The 17,704-nt window shown below is 44.1% G+C and overlaps 1 protein-coding gene across 1 annotated transcript in view; it reads left to right on the forward strand.

Moving 5' to 3' along the window:
- Positions 1–241: 241 nt before the first annotated feature.
- Positions 242–17,704, forward strand: part of LOC146760354 (obscurin-like protein 1) — a 55,221-nt gene continuing 37,758 nt past the window's right edge. Inside the window, exons 1-2 of the mRNA XM_085551418.1 lie at positions 242–452; positions 852–1,112. Of these exons, the coding sequence (XP_085407544.1) occupies positions 242–452; positions 852–1,112 (472 nt within the window). The remainder of the gene's footprint in view (positions 453–851; positions 1,113–17,704) is intronic.

The raw sequence follows: 17,704 nt of genomic DNA on the forward strand, positions 1-17,704 counted from the left end.
GAATAAGCTTGTCATGTATGTCCTCAGGTACCACAGTAGTTAATGGTGGGACTCAGTAGGTCATGCTGAAAGTTGAGTCTGCTGATCTTGAAGGTCTTTTCCAGCCTACATGACCTTATGCTAATATTTCTGTATTTCTTTCTGATCAGCTCCCAGAAAACCTCCCACCCAGCCCCCAACTGACCCCGTGGTGAAAAATAAAACAGAAACCTCAGTGACGCTGGCATGGTCCCCTCCGAAGATGCACTGCCCTATTCCAATCAATGGCTACGTCGTGGAATGCAAGAAACTAACTGGCTTCACCTGGGTGAGGTGCCACGAGTCTCATGTCCCCGTCCCAGAGTTCACGGTGAGCAATCTGTCTGAAGAGGCTGATGATCAGTTCCGAGTGTCTGCAGTCAATGCGCATGGACAGAGCCCGTCTCTGGAATTCCCAGGGAGCGTGCACCTTGGTAAGCACAAAAACCCCAATGGAAATGGGTCAGTGTGTGCTGAGCAGCTGTGTTGGTTCCCTAAAGATGTTTCCTTTGACTTTAAGGATAGCAGTTCATTAACACACCAAAGGCTTTCCTTTATTCCTAATTCTCCTATCTCATATCAACCTCCAGCTACCACTAAAGTGATACAAGTTCTATTTCTGTGACAGAGACATGAATATCCTTATCTTTTGATATCTCACATGTGCAAGAGGCAGAACTTTCTGTAACAGATCTTAAGCACAGAAGTGCTTCTTCCAGCACTCATGCAAAGGGAGAAGTAGAAATGTCCCTATGATTTAATCTTCCATCTCTAAATGAGATACCAGACTTGCATCTAAAGAGCATTAAGACATCCATGTTGTTCTTCCTCAGGACCAGTCCTGGTTGTGAAATCCCCCCTAACAACTGCTGTACCTGGAGGGGATGCCATGTTTACTATTGACCTTACAACAACGTGTTGCGGCACTTGGTACCTCAGTGGTAAAGTCTTACAGGAAAGCGAGACCTGGATCATCAAGAGAACCCAAACTACTCACAGACTAATCATAAAGAACGTCACCAAGAATGATGATGGAGCAGAAGTGAAATTTGTTGCCAAAAATGTTGATGTCAGCAGCAAGATGAGAGTGAGAGGTATTTGCTTTGATCCTTCTCCTTTCATCTTACAGTCAAGGCATAGTTGCTGTGATCTGATGATTAGAACTGGGGCTGCAGGCATTCACGGACTGTACCAAATACCTGAAATTGCATCCCATGGACTGACGTGAGTCCTGGTAATGACCTAAACATGATAGCACTGACTGTAGGGTAAGCCAATCTACCCAGCTGCTTGGTATCTGAACCAGATTGCTTCATGCCAGCTGATGAATGTCTGCAGTTCACAGCTATTGGCCAGTGCATTCAGTCACCATGTTTACCATTGCATCACCATAGAGCAGTACTTTCAGCTCCAGGTTCAGACAGCCTTTCTGATTGCACTGGAATAGTTTAGAAGTAGGGGAGCAATCATTCCAATAATATCTCTATCAATCAGCTTTGCATGACAAAATAGAACAAATAAACATTTATTATGGGAGGACCTGTTTGTCATTGGGTGGAAACCTCTGCAGAAGCATGTTTAGAGCATTATTAATCAGTAGAAGGAGATGTTTGGTTGATTTTTACTTAGTAAATCCGGCAAGAAGACTAAATGAAATATCTTGAATTGCTCAGCACTGACACAATGATGAGTGCAGGAACAGAAGGTGATACTTTTTCAGAGATGTTGCAGCAAACATTGACCACGTTAGCCTGATATAAATTGAAATAACGAGGCCTTTGCTCCTGACAGGTGCTGCAGTGAGATTTACCAAGAAGAGCAAAGATGTAGAAAAGATCTGCTCTTGGCTGCGTGAGGAAGCCAAACTGCAGGCTGAGCTTTCAGACACAGGTGCTACTGTGGAGTGGATGAAGGATGGGAAGGAGCTCAAGGCCAGTGAAAAATAGGAACTGCACATTGTGGGGAAGAGACACACCCTGAAAATTCACAGCGTCTCCATGGATGATGCTGCAAGTTATCAGTGCATCTGTGAGGGGGATAAAATGCTCTATCAGCTTTCAGTGAAAGATATGTGACAGTCTGGGCTGTCCTCTTCCTGCCCAGGGCCAGCAGACTGCATTCACCTGACTCCCCAACAGTCCAGCTGTTGTCAGACAGCATCTGGGGTGTTTTCAGTGGCTGTTTTGACTTGAACTGGCCAATCTGCTTTGTAGAGCCATTTGATTTCTGTGTTCTGTCCTGTGATTCGTCCCTAAGATATAGAGGAAATCAAGGGAAAGATAGGAAAAAGAGCATCCCAGTCTTCCTGTTCTTCTCCCAGGGTGGCCACGAGAGATGATGTAAACAGCTCTTTTTGTAGCAGTGATCCAAAATGTAGAAGAGACCTGTGAAGAGTCACAGGGATGTTTACTTAGCTGTCATTCCATGGTGGGCTTTTTCTTGCACAGATGTAGAGAGAACTTTCCCACGCAGGTCTCTGTTTTGCTGCAGGGTGTAGGTCTGATCTCTGAGATCCACACGCTGGGCCTTGATTGCGATAAATGAGAGCCCTTTGTTTGCTCCAGTGGAAGACTTTCCATTTCTGCAGTACCCTCTGCAGATGACACAAATGCAAATGCACCTTCTTCCCAGCAACAATTGCCTTTTTTTTTTTTTTACACTGAGTATGCATGAGGCTCTTCATCATATTCTGCTGGCTTTTCACCCTTGTTGGTCCATGGAGAAACAACAAAGCCCTAGAGTAGTGTATGCACTTTGGTATTGGAGAGCTTACTTAATTGCTTCTTCTCAAAGAACGAACTGCAGAGAGGCATGGAGACAGCTCCCAACAGAATTGAATAATGGTACTAAATTGATGGAGAGCAGAACTTCCTGCCAAGGCTTGTCAGCTAGTCTTAATTTTGCTTTTCTTCTCTCTCTTTGTCATGTTAGCATAATATTTCATACTGGCAGGTCTGCCCCAGAATTAATTGAATTAGCTGATGGACGTTTCCATGTGCTTTGCACTGTAATGTGACTATCAAATGAGTAATCAATGCTGTTATTTTAAAACCTGTGTTGGCAAGCTGTAATACAAACAACTGCTGTTGGTAGCTTGGTTACTGCAGAATCAGCTTTCGTGTATCTCATAGATAGGGAAGAGACCCTTAAGGGTCAGCTAGTTGGACTCCCCCCGCAATGAACAGGGGCACCGCAGCTCCATCAGGTGCTCTGAGCCCTGTCCAGCCTGACTTTGAACATCCTCAGGCTCACCAATCTTATACCCATGCCACACACTCGCAGTATTTCACCATTCAGCATCGCCACTTGTATCTTCTCTTGCTGTAAACCAGAGCTAGCTGGTAAATCGTCTGCTGTGTGGGTCAGCTGTGTCTCTCCCATGGGCATCACGTGGCTGCTGGGAGGCTCTGAAGAGCTGCAGCCAGAGGTGTGTCACCCGCTGGGCCTCGTGCCCAAAGGAGCCCACAGGAAAGTGTTGTTGAAGTTTGTCATGCACTGCACTGCCATGAGACTTGACGTGCCAGACATCCTCTGACACGTGACCTCCTGCATCCAGGCAGGACATCTGAGACGTCTCCTTCAGCCTGACGTGGCTGCAGTTTCACACTGGTTTTACTAAGGAAGGAGAAGGCACGTGGATGAAACTCTTTTCCTGCTCTTCCTGGCATTAGCTCATAGTACAAGTAAAGCACTGTCAGGTCAAGCCTGGAGGAGTAATGCTTGTCACTGACATGTTCCTGTTCAGGGTGGAGCTGGAGGGTAAAATAACACAAGAATTTGTCATTGAAATTCAATATCTGTGAAATTCAGCTGGCTGCATTCACAGAACCTGGCGTTAAGATCTGTTTTCTGGTTTCTATCTTGAGCCTATTTTCCATAACCCAGTCCTCATTTATGAACTGAAGCTCTACTGAAAACCTTTCGCTGTGTATGCTCATGCTGCAGTGCAGCGCTTGTGACCTTTAACAGCACATTCACGTTCCTCTGATCACAGGATCCTTAAGGTTGATTAAGACCCTCTAGTATGACTGCTCACCCATCACCACCATGATGCTCACCATCAGCTAGCTAAAAACTCAGCAGAGATGATAGATCAAGCACAACACTGGATTTGGGATGGCTAGAGAATCCTAAGATATTGAAGGATTGCTTGCAGGTGGTGTTGGCTCAGGTATTCACCCTGCATCCCACCTCCCGTTCTGTTTGGTTGAGAATCATGCATTCTGCAATTTCACTTTGTAATTCAAAGACCCTGGCTTTATCTGTTGAAAAACTCATCTAAAACAAGCCAAGAAGACTCCTTTGGAACTGGTTGATGCAGAACAAAGGCATCCCAAAGGGACAAGTTACACTGTTTGATGAACATTATTGGATGAGAGCTAAGCTAAGATTTAAAAAGTTCTGGGGCTGTCTCTGAGCATCAAATACAGAGGAAGCCTGCATGATTCCCTGAGAATGGATACCTCCTACTTTGGTGTAGGGTTAAGGGAACACTAGCAGTAACTCCTATCACAAAATGTCACATGGCTCAGACAAAATGCCATCAAGAGGGCTTAATTAGGAGCACCAAATGGTCACAAGATGGTCTTAGGGCAGGGAAGTAATCTATCTATGTGATATTGGTTGGTGCTATTAGTTCTTCACAGCTTGACTCTGGAGGGACTGTTCTTCTTTGGTCATCTAGTTTTAAAAGAATAGATGTCTCCTGTCTATTACAATTTTTAAGGCATTATTTGTTCACTGATGCCATAAATGTGCCTGGCATAGCAATTGGCCTTGTTATATTCAGTGAATGAAAGCAACAGTTGTTGCTCTAAGAAATGCAATACTAAGCTAGGTCTGCCTGTAGCTGACAGCCATCAGCTTGCTCCTCAGGCAGGTTCTGTCTGGATGGAATGAAGGGCATGAAATACTGATGTGCTCATCAAACGCTGCTTGTTAGCTTAGAGACAAGGTGTTGAATAGGTTTGTTCATGTATTGCAAACACGTTACTTATCTGCCTTCATTTTAGCTTCAGAAGAACATGTGCAGAATACAGAATTGATTAAAAGAAATAAGAACTGTCTGCATAGAACTTACTCTTTCCTTACACAGGAGAATCAAGCACACGTTTGTATGTGAGTACCTCCAGAGGTGAAACTCAATCACCCAAATGTAACGAGCAGAGACATTACAATCAGTTCTAACTGTATCTTCATGCTGCGCTGAATAAGCCTGAGTCAGGATGTAAACCACTTTCTCTTTTTTTCTTCAGATGAAGCCATTAATTCTGTCAACAAGCCCAAAATGACTCCAGAAATATCAGTCAGTCCTTCTGAAGACCTGGAGCTGGTGTGTGAGGTGTCAGCTGCAAGCGGAGCTGTCGTATGGAAGAAAGATCAAACAGAGGTGAAGCAGGACCAGAGGACAACCATCATCTCCCAGGGGACGCACCGCAAGCTCATGATCAAAAATGTGACCCTGAAAGACCAAGGGAGCTACATCTGTGAAACAGAAGATGACAAAGCAACATTCCAAGTGAAAGTCAGAGGTGAGAAAATGCTTGGAATCCCAGAGATAAAGGAACGCTTAATTTTATGTTTCTTGCATTTAGAGGATAAACTTACAGCCTCTCTGGTGCAAAACATTCTGGCTATAGGGCTTTCTTTGTCATCTAGTGTCATAGCTACACTTTTCTACATGTGCTTTTCCATCCAGGAATGAATTACTGCAACAAACCATAGGCAAGGAGGGTAACTTGTGCAGCTCTTGTAGTCAGCTGGTGTCTGCAGGGTTACAGTGCAAGAGCACACCAGGCATGCAAGGAGTGAGAAAAGGGGAGGTGTTTGAAGGGATCTGGTTACAAAATTTGAATGACACAATTAGGTGGAAAATGCCAATAATCAGACTCATAAATGGCCTGGGTTGCAAAGCCCCACAGTGCTCATCCAGTTCCAACCCCCTTCTTCCTATGTGCAGGGTTGCCAAGCAGCAGCCCAGGCTGCCCAGAACCACATCCAGCCTGGCCTTGAATGCCTGCAGGGATGGAGCATCCACAGTCTCCTTGGGCAACCTGTTTTAGAGGGCCGTTCCCTTCTGATTTACTGGAAATGTAGAGAGACATCAGAAAAAAAAAAGAGAAGGGAGGAGGTTCAGTAGTGCATGCAGGTGTTCTAAATCTCATGTCCAAATCTGCTATCAGACTGAGAAATGTTTAGCTTTGTGATATGATGTGATATGATATGATATGAAATGATATGCTTATCATTTCCCAAGGCAAAATAGAGGGGAAATTATTTTCCTGTCTTAATGAGGTATCACGATGCTCCCTGTGAAGGGCAAGTATAGTGAAAATGGGGAACTGGAGTTAGCTCTGCAGCAGACTACAGCAAAACGGTGTGACTGTTGTGATGTACCTGCAGAGAAAGAAGACGTGTTTACAAGCAAGGACAAGGTACAAAAGGAGGTGAAGGCTGTACTGACTCAAAATGCCACGCTGAGCTGCGAGGTGGCCCAGGAGAAGACGGAGGTGAAGTGGTACAAGGAGGGGAAACTGATCACCTGGAGCAAGAAGTTCAAGGTGGAGTCAGAGGGCAAACAGCGTCGGCTGGTGGTGAGCCAGGTGGAGAAGAAAGGTGCAGGGGAGTACAGCTGTGAGTCTGCTGGCCAGAAACTCACCTTCAAGATTCATGTAACTGGTAGGAAACATATTTTGGTTGATATTCTTTTATTATTCCATAGTCTGGCTGTGGAAACGTCTGTGTGAATGTGTCTTCTTGATTCTGCCATGAAATTGTTTTGGGGAGGATGAAAAGAAATGCTTACAAACGTGCAGCTAAGATGATTGTTTGTTTTTAACAATGTTTCATCCAGCTCTTCCCCTACGACTACTTTTATAATGAGCTGTCCATAGATGTCCAACTGTGATTTGTACAATGTGCAACACTGCTCTGCCAGTTGATATTTCAACAGTAGTAGTTACAGATCTCTACTGTGGCTGCACTGAGATTTGGTTGTTGGTGTCCTAAGAACTTTTAGTCAGAGGCATTGCACTTGCCTTTGGCTTGTTGAATCCCACGTTGACGACCATTCGTTCCATGTTCTGTAAATGTAATGACCAGTCATGAATCCATTGATACCTTTCTAATTGTACGTTTCTCATTAGTCTGAGAGTTTAGCATGGAGGCAGATCTCTCACTCCAGCTGCAGTAGAGATTGCTCTGGTGTCAGTATATTTTGCACAAGATCCAGTAAATTTTAACTTAGACTCCAGATAGCCATGGGCACATCAGCTGCATTCTGAGTGACCATTAGTGAGCTGGCTGATGACGAGGGTTTGTCTTCTGTTTTATTTGTAGCTGCACTCTGCTGGTTTTTGCTCGTAAGTCAGCTTGTTCTCTGTTAACTTTACAGTTCTTGTCTTGTATTCTGAGCTGATCAGGACAGGGAATCTGTTTTCTCCTCTTCTTTCTTATGGCAGTGAACACATTGGAGCTTAATCCTGGTCAAGGTTTGGCATTTGATCAGCTATGTGGTGGAGCAACTGTACTGGGAGTCTACTGCCTTTCTGCTCACACAGACCTGGTGTCCTTGCAGGGCATAGCTTGCGTTCTGTTCCCTTGTAAAGGTTGCAGTCTTTGCTCTCTCCATCTTGGGGCATTCTGCTCCTTCAGTCCCTGGTGTGCAATATATCTCTGCTCCTGTAGTAGACAGTTTTGCTGCTGCCTGTGGTGTAGACTCTAAACTATCAGCTCTTACTATTCCCACACCACGTGGATGTGATTCTGGGGCCTTTGGATCTGTTCCGTGAGTTGTGTCGCTCATGCTTTTGGCTCAGGAAATTGGCAGTTTCAGCAAAGAGTGGATTACAGAAAGGGTAGATTTGGGAGGTATCTGTCAGAGAAAATGAAATATGAACAATAACAGAAAGACTATGGCAACAGCTGGAATCTACCAAGTTAATCCTCAGCAGCCAAAGCCAGCCCACGTCTTATTGCAGAGGTGTAGGGAGAAAACCCAGAAATGTAGTGCTTTTACACTTGAATTTTGCTAGCTGAGGGCTATTATTAGCTGTTTGCCTCAGAAACCAAAGGTTTTCTGTTCTCTTTCAGACCGGATGAGCTCATGGCTGCACAGGGTAATGTAATACCTCCTCCTCTGCCACGCTTGGAGAGTGCTTGCCTAGCTACCGTTGCTGTATTTCTCATGTGTACCACTGTAACGTGACGTGCAAGTCCAGCCCTCACTGCAGAATGATGTGGTGTGAAAGTCAGGAGGGATTATGAGTACTCTTGGAGTGGTTGGCTCTTTCACTACAGAAATCCTCATCTTACTAGCTTCTCCCAAAGTGCAATGGCTTCCTGAGTCTTAATTTCTCCTCTTACCATTGCACTCAGAAAGATTTTCAGGGTTCCTCTACCCCAGGGTTCCACTGGTAGCACAGAACAATCCCATTTTAAGGACATGTTGAATGTTAGGTGCTGAGTGTTGAGCATTATGGGATGCAGATTAGACCTTCTTGCTTAAAAGAAACAAGTGCTGCACACCTTGGAAACCTATAGAAAACTAGAGTAAAAAGGGCTGATTCTGCCATCTCATTATCTCAGTATTTGTGGTGCATGCTGAAATCCTTATTTGAAGTGGGCCAAAGCTCCATTGCATTTGTGAGAAGTTTTGCATCACCTGTTTGGTCTAGGCCATGTTTGTTGTCTTGCTAATAAGCAACCCTTCTGATCTTCATCAAATCATTGCGGTTGGAAAAGACCACAAAGATCCCCACATCCAGCCTCAACCCATCCCACCATGCACACTGCCCACGTCCCTCAGTGCCACATCTCCATGGTTATTGAACACTCCCAGGGATGGTGACCCCACCACCTCCCTGCAAAGCTGTGCCACCACATCACCATTCCTCTTCAGAAGAAGTTTTTCTTAACATCCAACTTGAACCTCCCCTGAAAATCATCAGTCAAAACAGGGGCTGTTGAAGATGGGCGGAGAGAATGATGCTTCTGCAGTCAATACAAGCAGGGAGATCAAATGTAGAGTGTATCAACTGCATTCTTGCATTGGCTTGCTGCCCTGCTCCCTCGCCTTCAGTGGACTGCAGTGCTGGTGGTAGAGCTGTGGTGTTAATCCTGGGATTGCACGTACTGCAACGGTCAGCAGCACAGGAACTTGAGCTGAACTTACCCTCCTGGGCAGCTGCTGCCACTCAGAATTCAGACAGCATGCAGAGGAGAAAGTCATGAAGGAAGGGAAAGGGATGGCAGCAGAAGGCTTCACAGAGTGACAGCAGGGAGGAAGGAGATAGGGGACAGGTCATGGAAGGGTTTGCCATGACTGCTGGGGAGCAGGAGCCTTCCCGGTCACCTGAGCTGGGTATGCCTGAATATGCTTGCATGAATGATCTGAATGAGTGGTCTTCCATGTCTCCACTGCAAATAAAAGGCAATGTCAATCCCCCTCACACCTGCTAGTCCTGCATTCATGCTTGGAGCCTCTGTCTTGGTATCAGCATCAGGACCCTGGGATCTTTCCTGGGACCCAAACAAGCATAGGAAGCTTATTCAAAATTGCTCTGCTGTTAGAAGCTGGCTAGCACTAGAGAAGTCCATGATGTAAGTGCGTCAGAAATATTCTGCACTTCTACAGCCTTTTGTAGGGCAAACCATGGAATAGAAATGGAAGCCCATTTATTTAGGGTTTATCTGTTCTCCCACGCCTCAAATAGGAACTAGCATGAATGCTCTCAGCAACCAGTTGTTGGTAAAAGGAGAATCAGATAAAACAGTGATTAAAGTAATCAATAAAAGATTCAATGTATCAATCGATCCCACTTAGCAAAGTGATTAACTGAATCACCTTAACTGAAGTGTGTATGCCTAACTAATTACACTTGATATCTTTCTGATGCTAACTCCATTTGTTGACACAAAGGGTAAGGTGGGCTTTAAACACTTTCTTCTATATGTGTTAGGTATTAAGAGGAGATGACATCAGCCAGTTCTCTGAAGAATCAGGGGTTGCTGAGAGTACAAAACCATGCTTTATGCATAAAACTGAGCTTCAAAATCTAATGTAGGCCAAATATTCACCATATTAAGGGCTATATCATTACCAAAGGGTAGAGTCAAAAGATGGTTTTCTGCTCTTAAATTTCTATGGTTTCCTGATTTTGAGGTCTTCATAATTGAGCTGTACTTGGCTGATATCCAGTGCAGAGTGGAGCAATATCAAAAAGACAGACAGATGAAGATCTGTCATTGTCTTCATTAGAAGAAATCTGAAAATTAGGAGTCCAAGCTGATAGTAAAGACTACCCAGAGGGATGGGATGACCATAGGGACTGTGCTGAGGATGCATTATAATGTGTGATAAACACTGTGAAGCAGAGTTGCTCCAGGAAATGGTCCAATACAACATAGAAGCAACTTTTAATGTCTTCCAGTCACAAGTTGCTCATATTTAATGTATATTTTACCCAATGTTTTCCAGTTCAATTCCAGAAGCAGAGGATGCCTTTATCAACAAGGAGAAGGTGCAGAAGGAGGTGAAGGCTGCACCAACAGAAAATGCCACGCTGAGCTGCGAGGTGGCCCAGGAGAAGACGGAGGTGAAGTGGTACAAGGAGGGGAAACTGATCACCTCGAGCAAGAAGTTCAAGGTGGAGTCAGAGGGCAAACAGCGTCGGCTGGTGGTGAGCCAGGTGGAGAAGAAAGATGCAGGGGAGTACAGCTGCAAGGCTGCTGGCCAGAAACTCACCTTCAAGATTCATGTCACAGGTGAGAGAAATTGTTTCGACTGTATTGAACCCCCCAACAAAGAAGGAGGGGAAAGTTAAGTGGTTTGACACATTTAACCCCAGCATTCAGTGATGTAGACGGTGCTTAAATTCTGTTTAATTTGTGTACATTCCTGTTTGCCTTCTGAAGCTATGAACACAGAGGACTTGGGTAGCCTCAGCTTAAGACAGGCTGGAAATAATTTGGGAATTTCCCTGGGGATCTCAAGTAGATGCAATGATAGCAAAATGAGAAGTCAATAATTTCAGGGGAAATTAAAGAATATTAAAGATATCTTCAGGGCACAAGCACACCCCTGCAAATGCTTCTTCCTAAATAGTCTCAGAGACAGCATTTGGTCACAATGCTAGAAGGCAGCATTGGTGGTTTCTATTAAATTAAAGAAACCTGCAACTAAAAAGGTTTTCCAGTATTTTCTTTTGTTTTCTTCTCTATAGCAGGTACAAAAGAAATGCTTAAAAATAGAAAGGCTTCAAGCTGGTGCTTTTCATTCCAAAATGGAGGAAGACAGGCGTTCTATTTATGAAGAGAGTCTGATAAGAAAGTGGAAAAAGGCTTTTTACCAGGGTCTGTAGCAACATAAGAAGGGGCAATGGTTTCAAAAGTGAAGAGGGTAGACTCAGTTTGGACATGAGAAAAGTTCTTTATGATGAGGGTGGTGATACACTGGAACAGTTTGTCCAGTGCAGGTTGTGGGTGACTCATCATTGTAGTGTCCAAGGGCAGGCTGGATGGGGACCCTGGGCAGCCTCATTTAGTGAATGATGTCCCTGACCACGGCAAGAGGTTGGACTGGATGATCTTTAAAGCTTCCTTCTATACCCAAACCGTTCTATGATTCCATAGGGGAAACCATTTTATTACTGCCTCTGAAAACTCAGGAGATATTAGAATTGTTTTCAGAAATAAGTAGGTGAGAAAAATACATTTCCTCACTATGACTTAATCACAAACAGAATTTAACCTTGACCCTCACCTGGCTTTTGCTGGCAAAGCAACTTACAACTGTCAGCTTGTTTGGACAATTTAATGCCTGTCCCCTTGTATGAAACAGACTTTTCAATGACTGCGTATGCTGGTGTGCTGCTGGACAGTGGGGAAAGGGGTGTTTTTTAATTTTTGAAGGTTTTGGAACATGATACTGGTGGAAATGAAAACAAGTTTAGGGCTATCTAAGCTGTTTTGGTCTGGCAGGGAGGAAGTTCTTCACTGGCAATTGATATAGTTCAGATGTTGGCATTCAGTTCATAGCACTGTCAGGAAATGTGAGTGGGAAAGCTGTCCTCAACGGTACAGTCCAAAGACTAATTTGGGCATTTGGGGAAGGCTGTGTAGAAAAGATTCATGTCTTAAATGTGCCCATTTGCCTTCAATTCCAGAAGCAGAAGATGCTTTTATCAACAAGGAGAAGGTGCAGAAGGAGGTGAAGGCTGCACCAACAGAAAATGCCACGCTGAGCTGCGAGGTGACCCAGGAGAAGACAGAGGTGAAGTGGTACAAGGAGGGGAAACTGATCACCTCGAGCAAGAAGTTCAAGGCTGAGTCAGAGGGCAAACAGCGTCGGCTGGTGGTGAGCCAGGTGGAGAAGAAAGATGCAGGGGAGTACAGCTGCGAGGCTGCTGGCCAGAAACTCACCTTCAAGATTCGTGTCACAGGTAAGACAGGTGTTGTCTGAAATACAGCAGAGATCAATAAAGTAAAATCTAGTTTCTATTATACAGTGATCCAGTTGCAGTAGTCTGTGCTCAGGTTTTTCCCCTATACTTGATTGCCTGGGTTTGTAGCAAGTATTTGGATTTAGTATGGCACAAAGACCTGTTTCAGTCTGTCTGTAGAATAATAATTACTGATATATGTACAATGGAAGCAATATTCAAGATATTATTCAAATCTCTCCTGTGCCTGAGATCCCAAACTGTAATTCTTGTTCACCTGAACATTTGACTAAGATAAGTATGTGCAGTGAGGCTGGAGTGCATGTTCTACGTGCAGCCTTTCATGGCAGGAGAAGCAGGAACTTCTCCTAGTAGTACACTGCCTTTTTACTATGCCTTTATGTTGGAGGCTGCATCTGGATAGGTGAGTCTGCTACTCACAGTAAGAGACCTGGTAGAGCTGACTATTCCCAGAGCTCAAAGTAAGATAGATATCTGCAAATCACACACAAAGAACAAAGGACTGCATTGGTGAGCATATTTCCTTTGTGCCTTTGACAGTCACAGTTGTGGCAGTGGTAGAGGCCATGAGGAGTCTGTTCAGGAAGCCAGGAGTACTGTTCTGGGTCATGAAAAGGCAGCCAGTGGTTTGACTATCACATGTTTATGTGTTTTGATGTTTCACAGTGGGTCTTAAGTAAAAGGAACTCAGGTTTTGGTTGCCTGCAGGTCAGATGTTCTTTTGGGTTCAATATGTTTGCATAGTGACTTGCAACCATGGGACTGGTGTTCAAGGACCCTCTTGGTTCCTTCAGTTCCTAGGTTCTTTCTTGCCTAGATTTGACACTTTGTTTCAACAGAAGAGCTGATATTCTCTAGTGAAGGCTATTAGTTTGGGCACAAGTGGTAACCTAAACCTGTTCCAACCTGTACATAAAAACCTGCAAGATGGTCTCATTTCAGTCCTTCTGTTTTTCTTTTCTTCCCTCAGAGCCAAAACCTGTGTTTATAAACCAGGAGCAGGTGCAGAAAGAGGTGAGTGCTGCCCTGGCAGCAAGTGCCTCCCTCAGCTGTGAAGTAGCACAGGATCCAACTGGAGTAAAATGGTACAAGGATGGAAGACTGCTTGCCTCCTCCAGAAAGTTCAGAATGGAATCTGTGGGCAAAACATGGCGTCTGGTTGGAGCAGCTGGAGAAGAAAGATGCTGGAGAATACATCTGCGAGGCTGCTGGCCAGAAGATGACCTTCAAGTTGGAATCAACTGGTGAGCATTCAGAAATTCTCAGCCAGGATTTTGTAGCCTTTTTGTGAACTGGGTTTTAGGGTGAAATCTCAGTTTTCTTTGCACCTGACAGTGTGAGAATTTGCTCTGGCCCTTTGTGTACCTCCCAGGTGCTCAGCTGTTCCTTTCCTTACTTGAGGATAACGTCATTTATTCAAGGTGATGTCCAAACGGGCTTGTTAACAGTCCTCTGCAGTGCTTTAAGCTGTCATATGTCAGCCAGAATTTATGCAAGTTCTATAGCCATTCCTACATGTTGAAAACACTGCACTGTGCTTAAGCTTCAGCATATGTTCCAGTAAGTACAGTTCCATTAATTCTAGGGAATTGGGTGAATTAAGCATAGATCTGAAGGCTGCCTTTGCCCAGTGCAGAGATGGAAGGACTAATGTAGATTTGACTTGATATTTTCCCTTCTAGGATGGGAAGGGGCTCTGTCAAAGTAAAAAAGTGGGCATTACTTCCCAGGGAAATAAGAGAAGTCTCATTATTCACAGGCGGTGAACTCTCATTTTCTCTCTCAGTCTGCAACCAGGCTGGGTTGCTGTTTCAGTACTGGCTGTTTTATGCAGGAACTCTGCTCCTGAGGTTAATCCAAGTTGTATCCAGGCCCTTCAGAAGGAAAGGGAAATAGCAGCACAGAAATATGGTCTGATTCTGACATAAATAAGTGCAGACCTAGAGAGTTAAAAGGGATTGTGTGATGTTCAAGGGACTTTGAAGCAAAGATGTCCCCTAGGTAAGATTTGTGGCTGACATTCCCCATACATTGTGGGCACACAAGCTAAGGAGAGACTAGTGATGAGCATGCAGAGAAGCCAATGGTTCAGACAGGTTTGTAGTGACACGACATTGTAGAGTTCTGTCTATTTCTCCATGGCATAGTTTGGAAAATAAAGATGAGGAGATTGGTGGTAACCAATATGGCTTCCTCAAATTCAAGCCATGCCTGACAAACTTGGTGGCCTTTCATGATGGAGTAACAGCATCAGTGGATAATGGGAGAGCAACTGACATCATCTACATGGACCTGTGCAGAGCATTTGATCCCATCCTGCATGACATCCTGGTCACCAAACTGGAGAAAAATGGTTTTGATGGATGGACCAGTTGCAGGATAGGGAACTGTCTGGATGGTCACACTCAGAGAGCTGCAGTCAATAGCTCAGTGTCCAGGTGGAGGGTGGTGTTGGGACCAGTGTTATTTAATATTTTTGTAGGCAACATGGAGAGTGGAATCAAATGCAGCCTCAGCAAGTTTGCAGATGACACCAAGCTGAGCAGTGCTGTTGATGTGCTAGAGGGAAGGGATGCTACCCAGAGGGACCTGGACAGGCTGGAGAGGTGGGCCCTTGGCAGCCTCATGAACTTGAGTGTGGCCAAGTACAAGGCCCTGCACCTGGGTCAGGGCAATCCCAAGCACAGGCACAGGCTTAGAGGAGAATGATTTGAGAGAAGCCTTGACCCTGAGGAGAAGAGTTGGTGTGGAGGGAGGTGTCCCTGCCTATAGCAGGGGGACTGGAACTAAATGACCTTAAAGATTCATTCCATTCTATTCTTTTTCTACCCTTAATTTTACTTAAAATGTTTCAGAATAAATGAGATTCTCGTTTCCAAGAAAACTGTTTGCAGGGAGCTCCACTGTAGCTAGTAAGTCTATCTTTTAGTTCAAGGGCAATAATGCATTGACTGTGTTGAAGAGAGAAATGACTCAGGAATGGATGATGGTTTAGAATAAAACATAATCCTACTTATTTTCTATGCAAATATGTGTAAGGAAAAGATGCTGCACTCAGTTCTGGAAATACCCTGACAAATATATCTCTACTGTTTCACAGCTGGAGATATCAAGGTTGTTAAACCACTGGAAGATGTGGAAGTGAATGAATATGGGAGTGCATCTTTTGTCTGTGAGATTTCACACGATGAGGTTCAGACCCAGTGGTACAAAGAGGACAACAAGCTGAAGGCTGATGACAACATCAGAATGCAGCAAGATGGTAGGGTGTAAGAGGGGGATCTTTATCCTGAGTGGGGGGTGGGTTGGAGATCAAGCATATAAGACATCTGAAATGAAGTGAAGAGGGTTCAGAAGGGAGTTCCCCTTTTGTTTGGGGACTGAGGTTAGGGTGGAACAAGTGACATGGTGGGATGCTTAGTGTGGGAAGTGTGATGCTATCCCACCATCCCACACTGCCGGGAGCAGGTAGGAAATGAGTGCAGTTATTTCCAACGTGGGGGTGAACAGGGCAGTCAGTTCACCTCTCCAAAGAGGTTCTGTCTGACAGTGAGTGTGATCCTTCTGTCTCAGGTACTTTGAAGGTGACGATGGCCACATTTGGTCAGTCCTTGTAGAAGCCATGTTTAGATTACGCTTTGGTGGGGATGTGGACGTGGGGGAATGGGTGGTTTCATTGACATGAGAGAACAGGCAGTGATGCTGTGAAACCAGATGGATGATGCTCAGCCTGGCCATGTGCCTCAGAGCTCTTTGCTCAAGGAAGCCAAGTGTAGTTGTGGGTTTGCTCTCAAGAGCACAGTTTGGTAGGGATGAGTTGGTGGTTGGACTAGATGACCTTAGTGGTCTTTTCCAGCCTTAGTGACTCTGTGGTTCTCTGCTTCAGGAAAGAGCTACTCGCTGACTTACACACGTGTCCAAGTCAAGGATGCAGAAGAAATAAAATCTGTAGCAGAAAAGGCAGAATCTCGTGAATCTTGTGTCCATCTTACAGTTAAAGGTAATTATGCTTCTGATGACGATTTTGATTAAATTATCTTATGTTATAAACGAGCTAACATCCTTTTCTTTAATGTCAAGGAAGTTAAAACACCACCAGGACCTTTCACAGAAATAAAAACTCCTACCTACCTACCTTTCTGCCCACAAAATATCCAGCTTCTCTTTTGGAATTTACTTTTGCTAAGTAAAACAGATTATTTTCTAAGGAGGTTGATTTTCTACGTTTAGACTTCAGATTTGTGTTTGAAAGTTGAGGGATAAAAAACATAGCTTGACTTTTTCTTCATTTTCTCTTGCTGTTTGAAAAGAGCACAGGTTTTTTTTTTTTTTTTTTAATATATACAATGTTAGGGTATATATATGATGTTAAGTGTGATAAAGAAAAGGGAGACATTTGAGTTAGCACACTACTCAAGAGTTCAGTCCCCAGCTTTGCCACTGTTACAATTATAAGGGCAAGAACTTCCTGGAAAATGAATTTCTCCTAAGTAGAGTCATTACATTTGAGCTACAGAGACCTTTACTAGGTGAAAACTTGTTGTTCAGAGCTCAGTTGCTGTATTTAACCAAAGTAATTATCAATGTCCGTGTTTCATTGAACCTCTTTTCCATTTCGTAATGCGAGGAGTTTGATATTGGGATGGGAAGGTCATGGTTTGATTTGGATGTTGGACTGGGAATCAGAAGATCTGGGCTCTTTTCAGGTTGTCAATCTTATTGTCTGACTTCTTAACAACATTCTTTTCTTTCTATTATTTTTTAATGATGTTTCAAGGCATTTTGAGCTGATAGGTGTAGTGTTCATGTGCAGTAATGCTGACGTGAGTAAGTAGGGTGATAATGTAAGGGTTTTTTACATTCCTTCTAAATCTCTGCTTTCTCTTGTTCCATCCTTCTTAGAGAGCAATCAGTTAATATTGTAAAGGAGCTGTGTGATGACTATGTGACTGAGACTGAAAAAGCCAAATTTGAATGTGAGATATCCATTCCTTCTGTGAAACCTCCCAAGTGGTATTCCTACATGGGGAAGTCTTACAGGCTGGCAGAAACTTGATTATGCAGCAAGAAGGCACCATCCACCAGCTGACCATACCGAAGACCACCACTGATATGACAAGCACCATTCAGTTCTCAATTGGCAAATCAAAATCCACAGCCAATCTGCTTGTCAGAGGTAACATATCCTGGCTTGGTTTACATCATGAAGATGAAGAATTAATTAA

Source organism: Coturnix japonica, chromosome 6 (genome assembly GCF_054131305.1).
Source record: "Coturnix japonica strain WE chromosome 6, WE-NBRP24, whole genome shotgun sequence".
Lineage (NCBI taxonomy): Eukaryota > Metazoa > Chordata > Aves > Galliformes > Phasianidae > Coturnix > Coturnix japonica.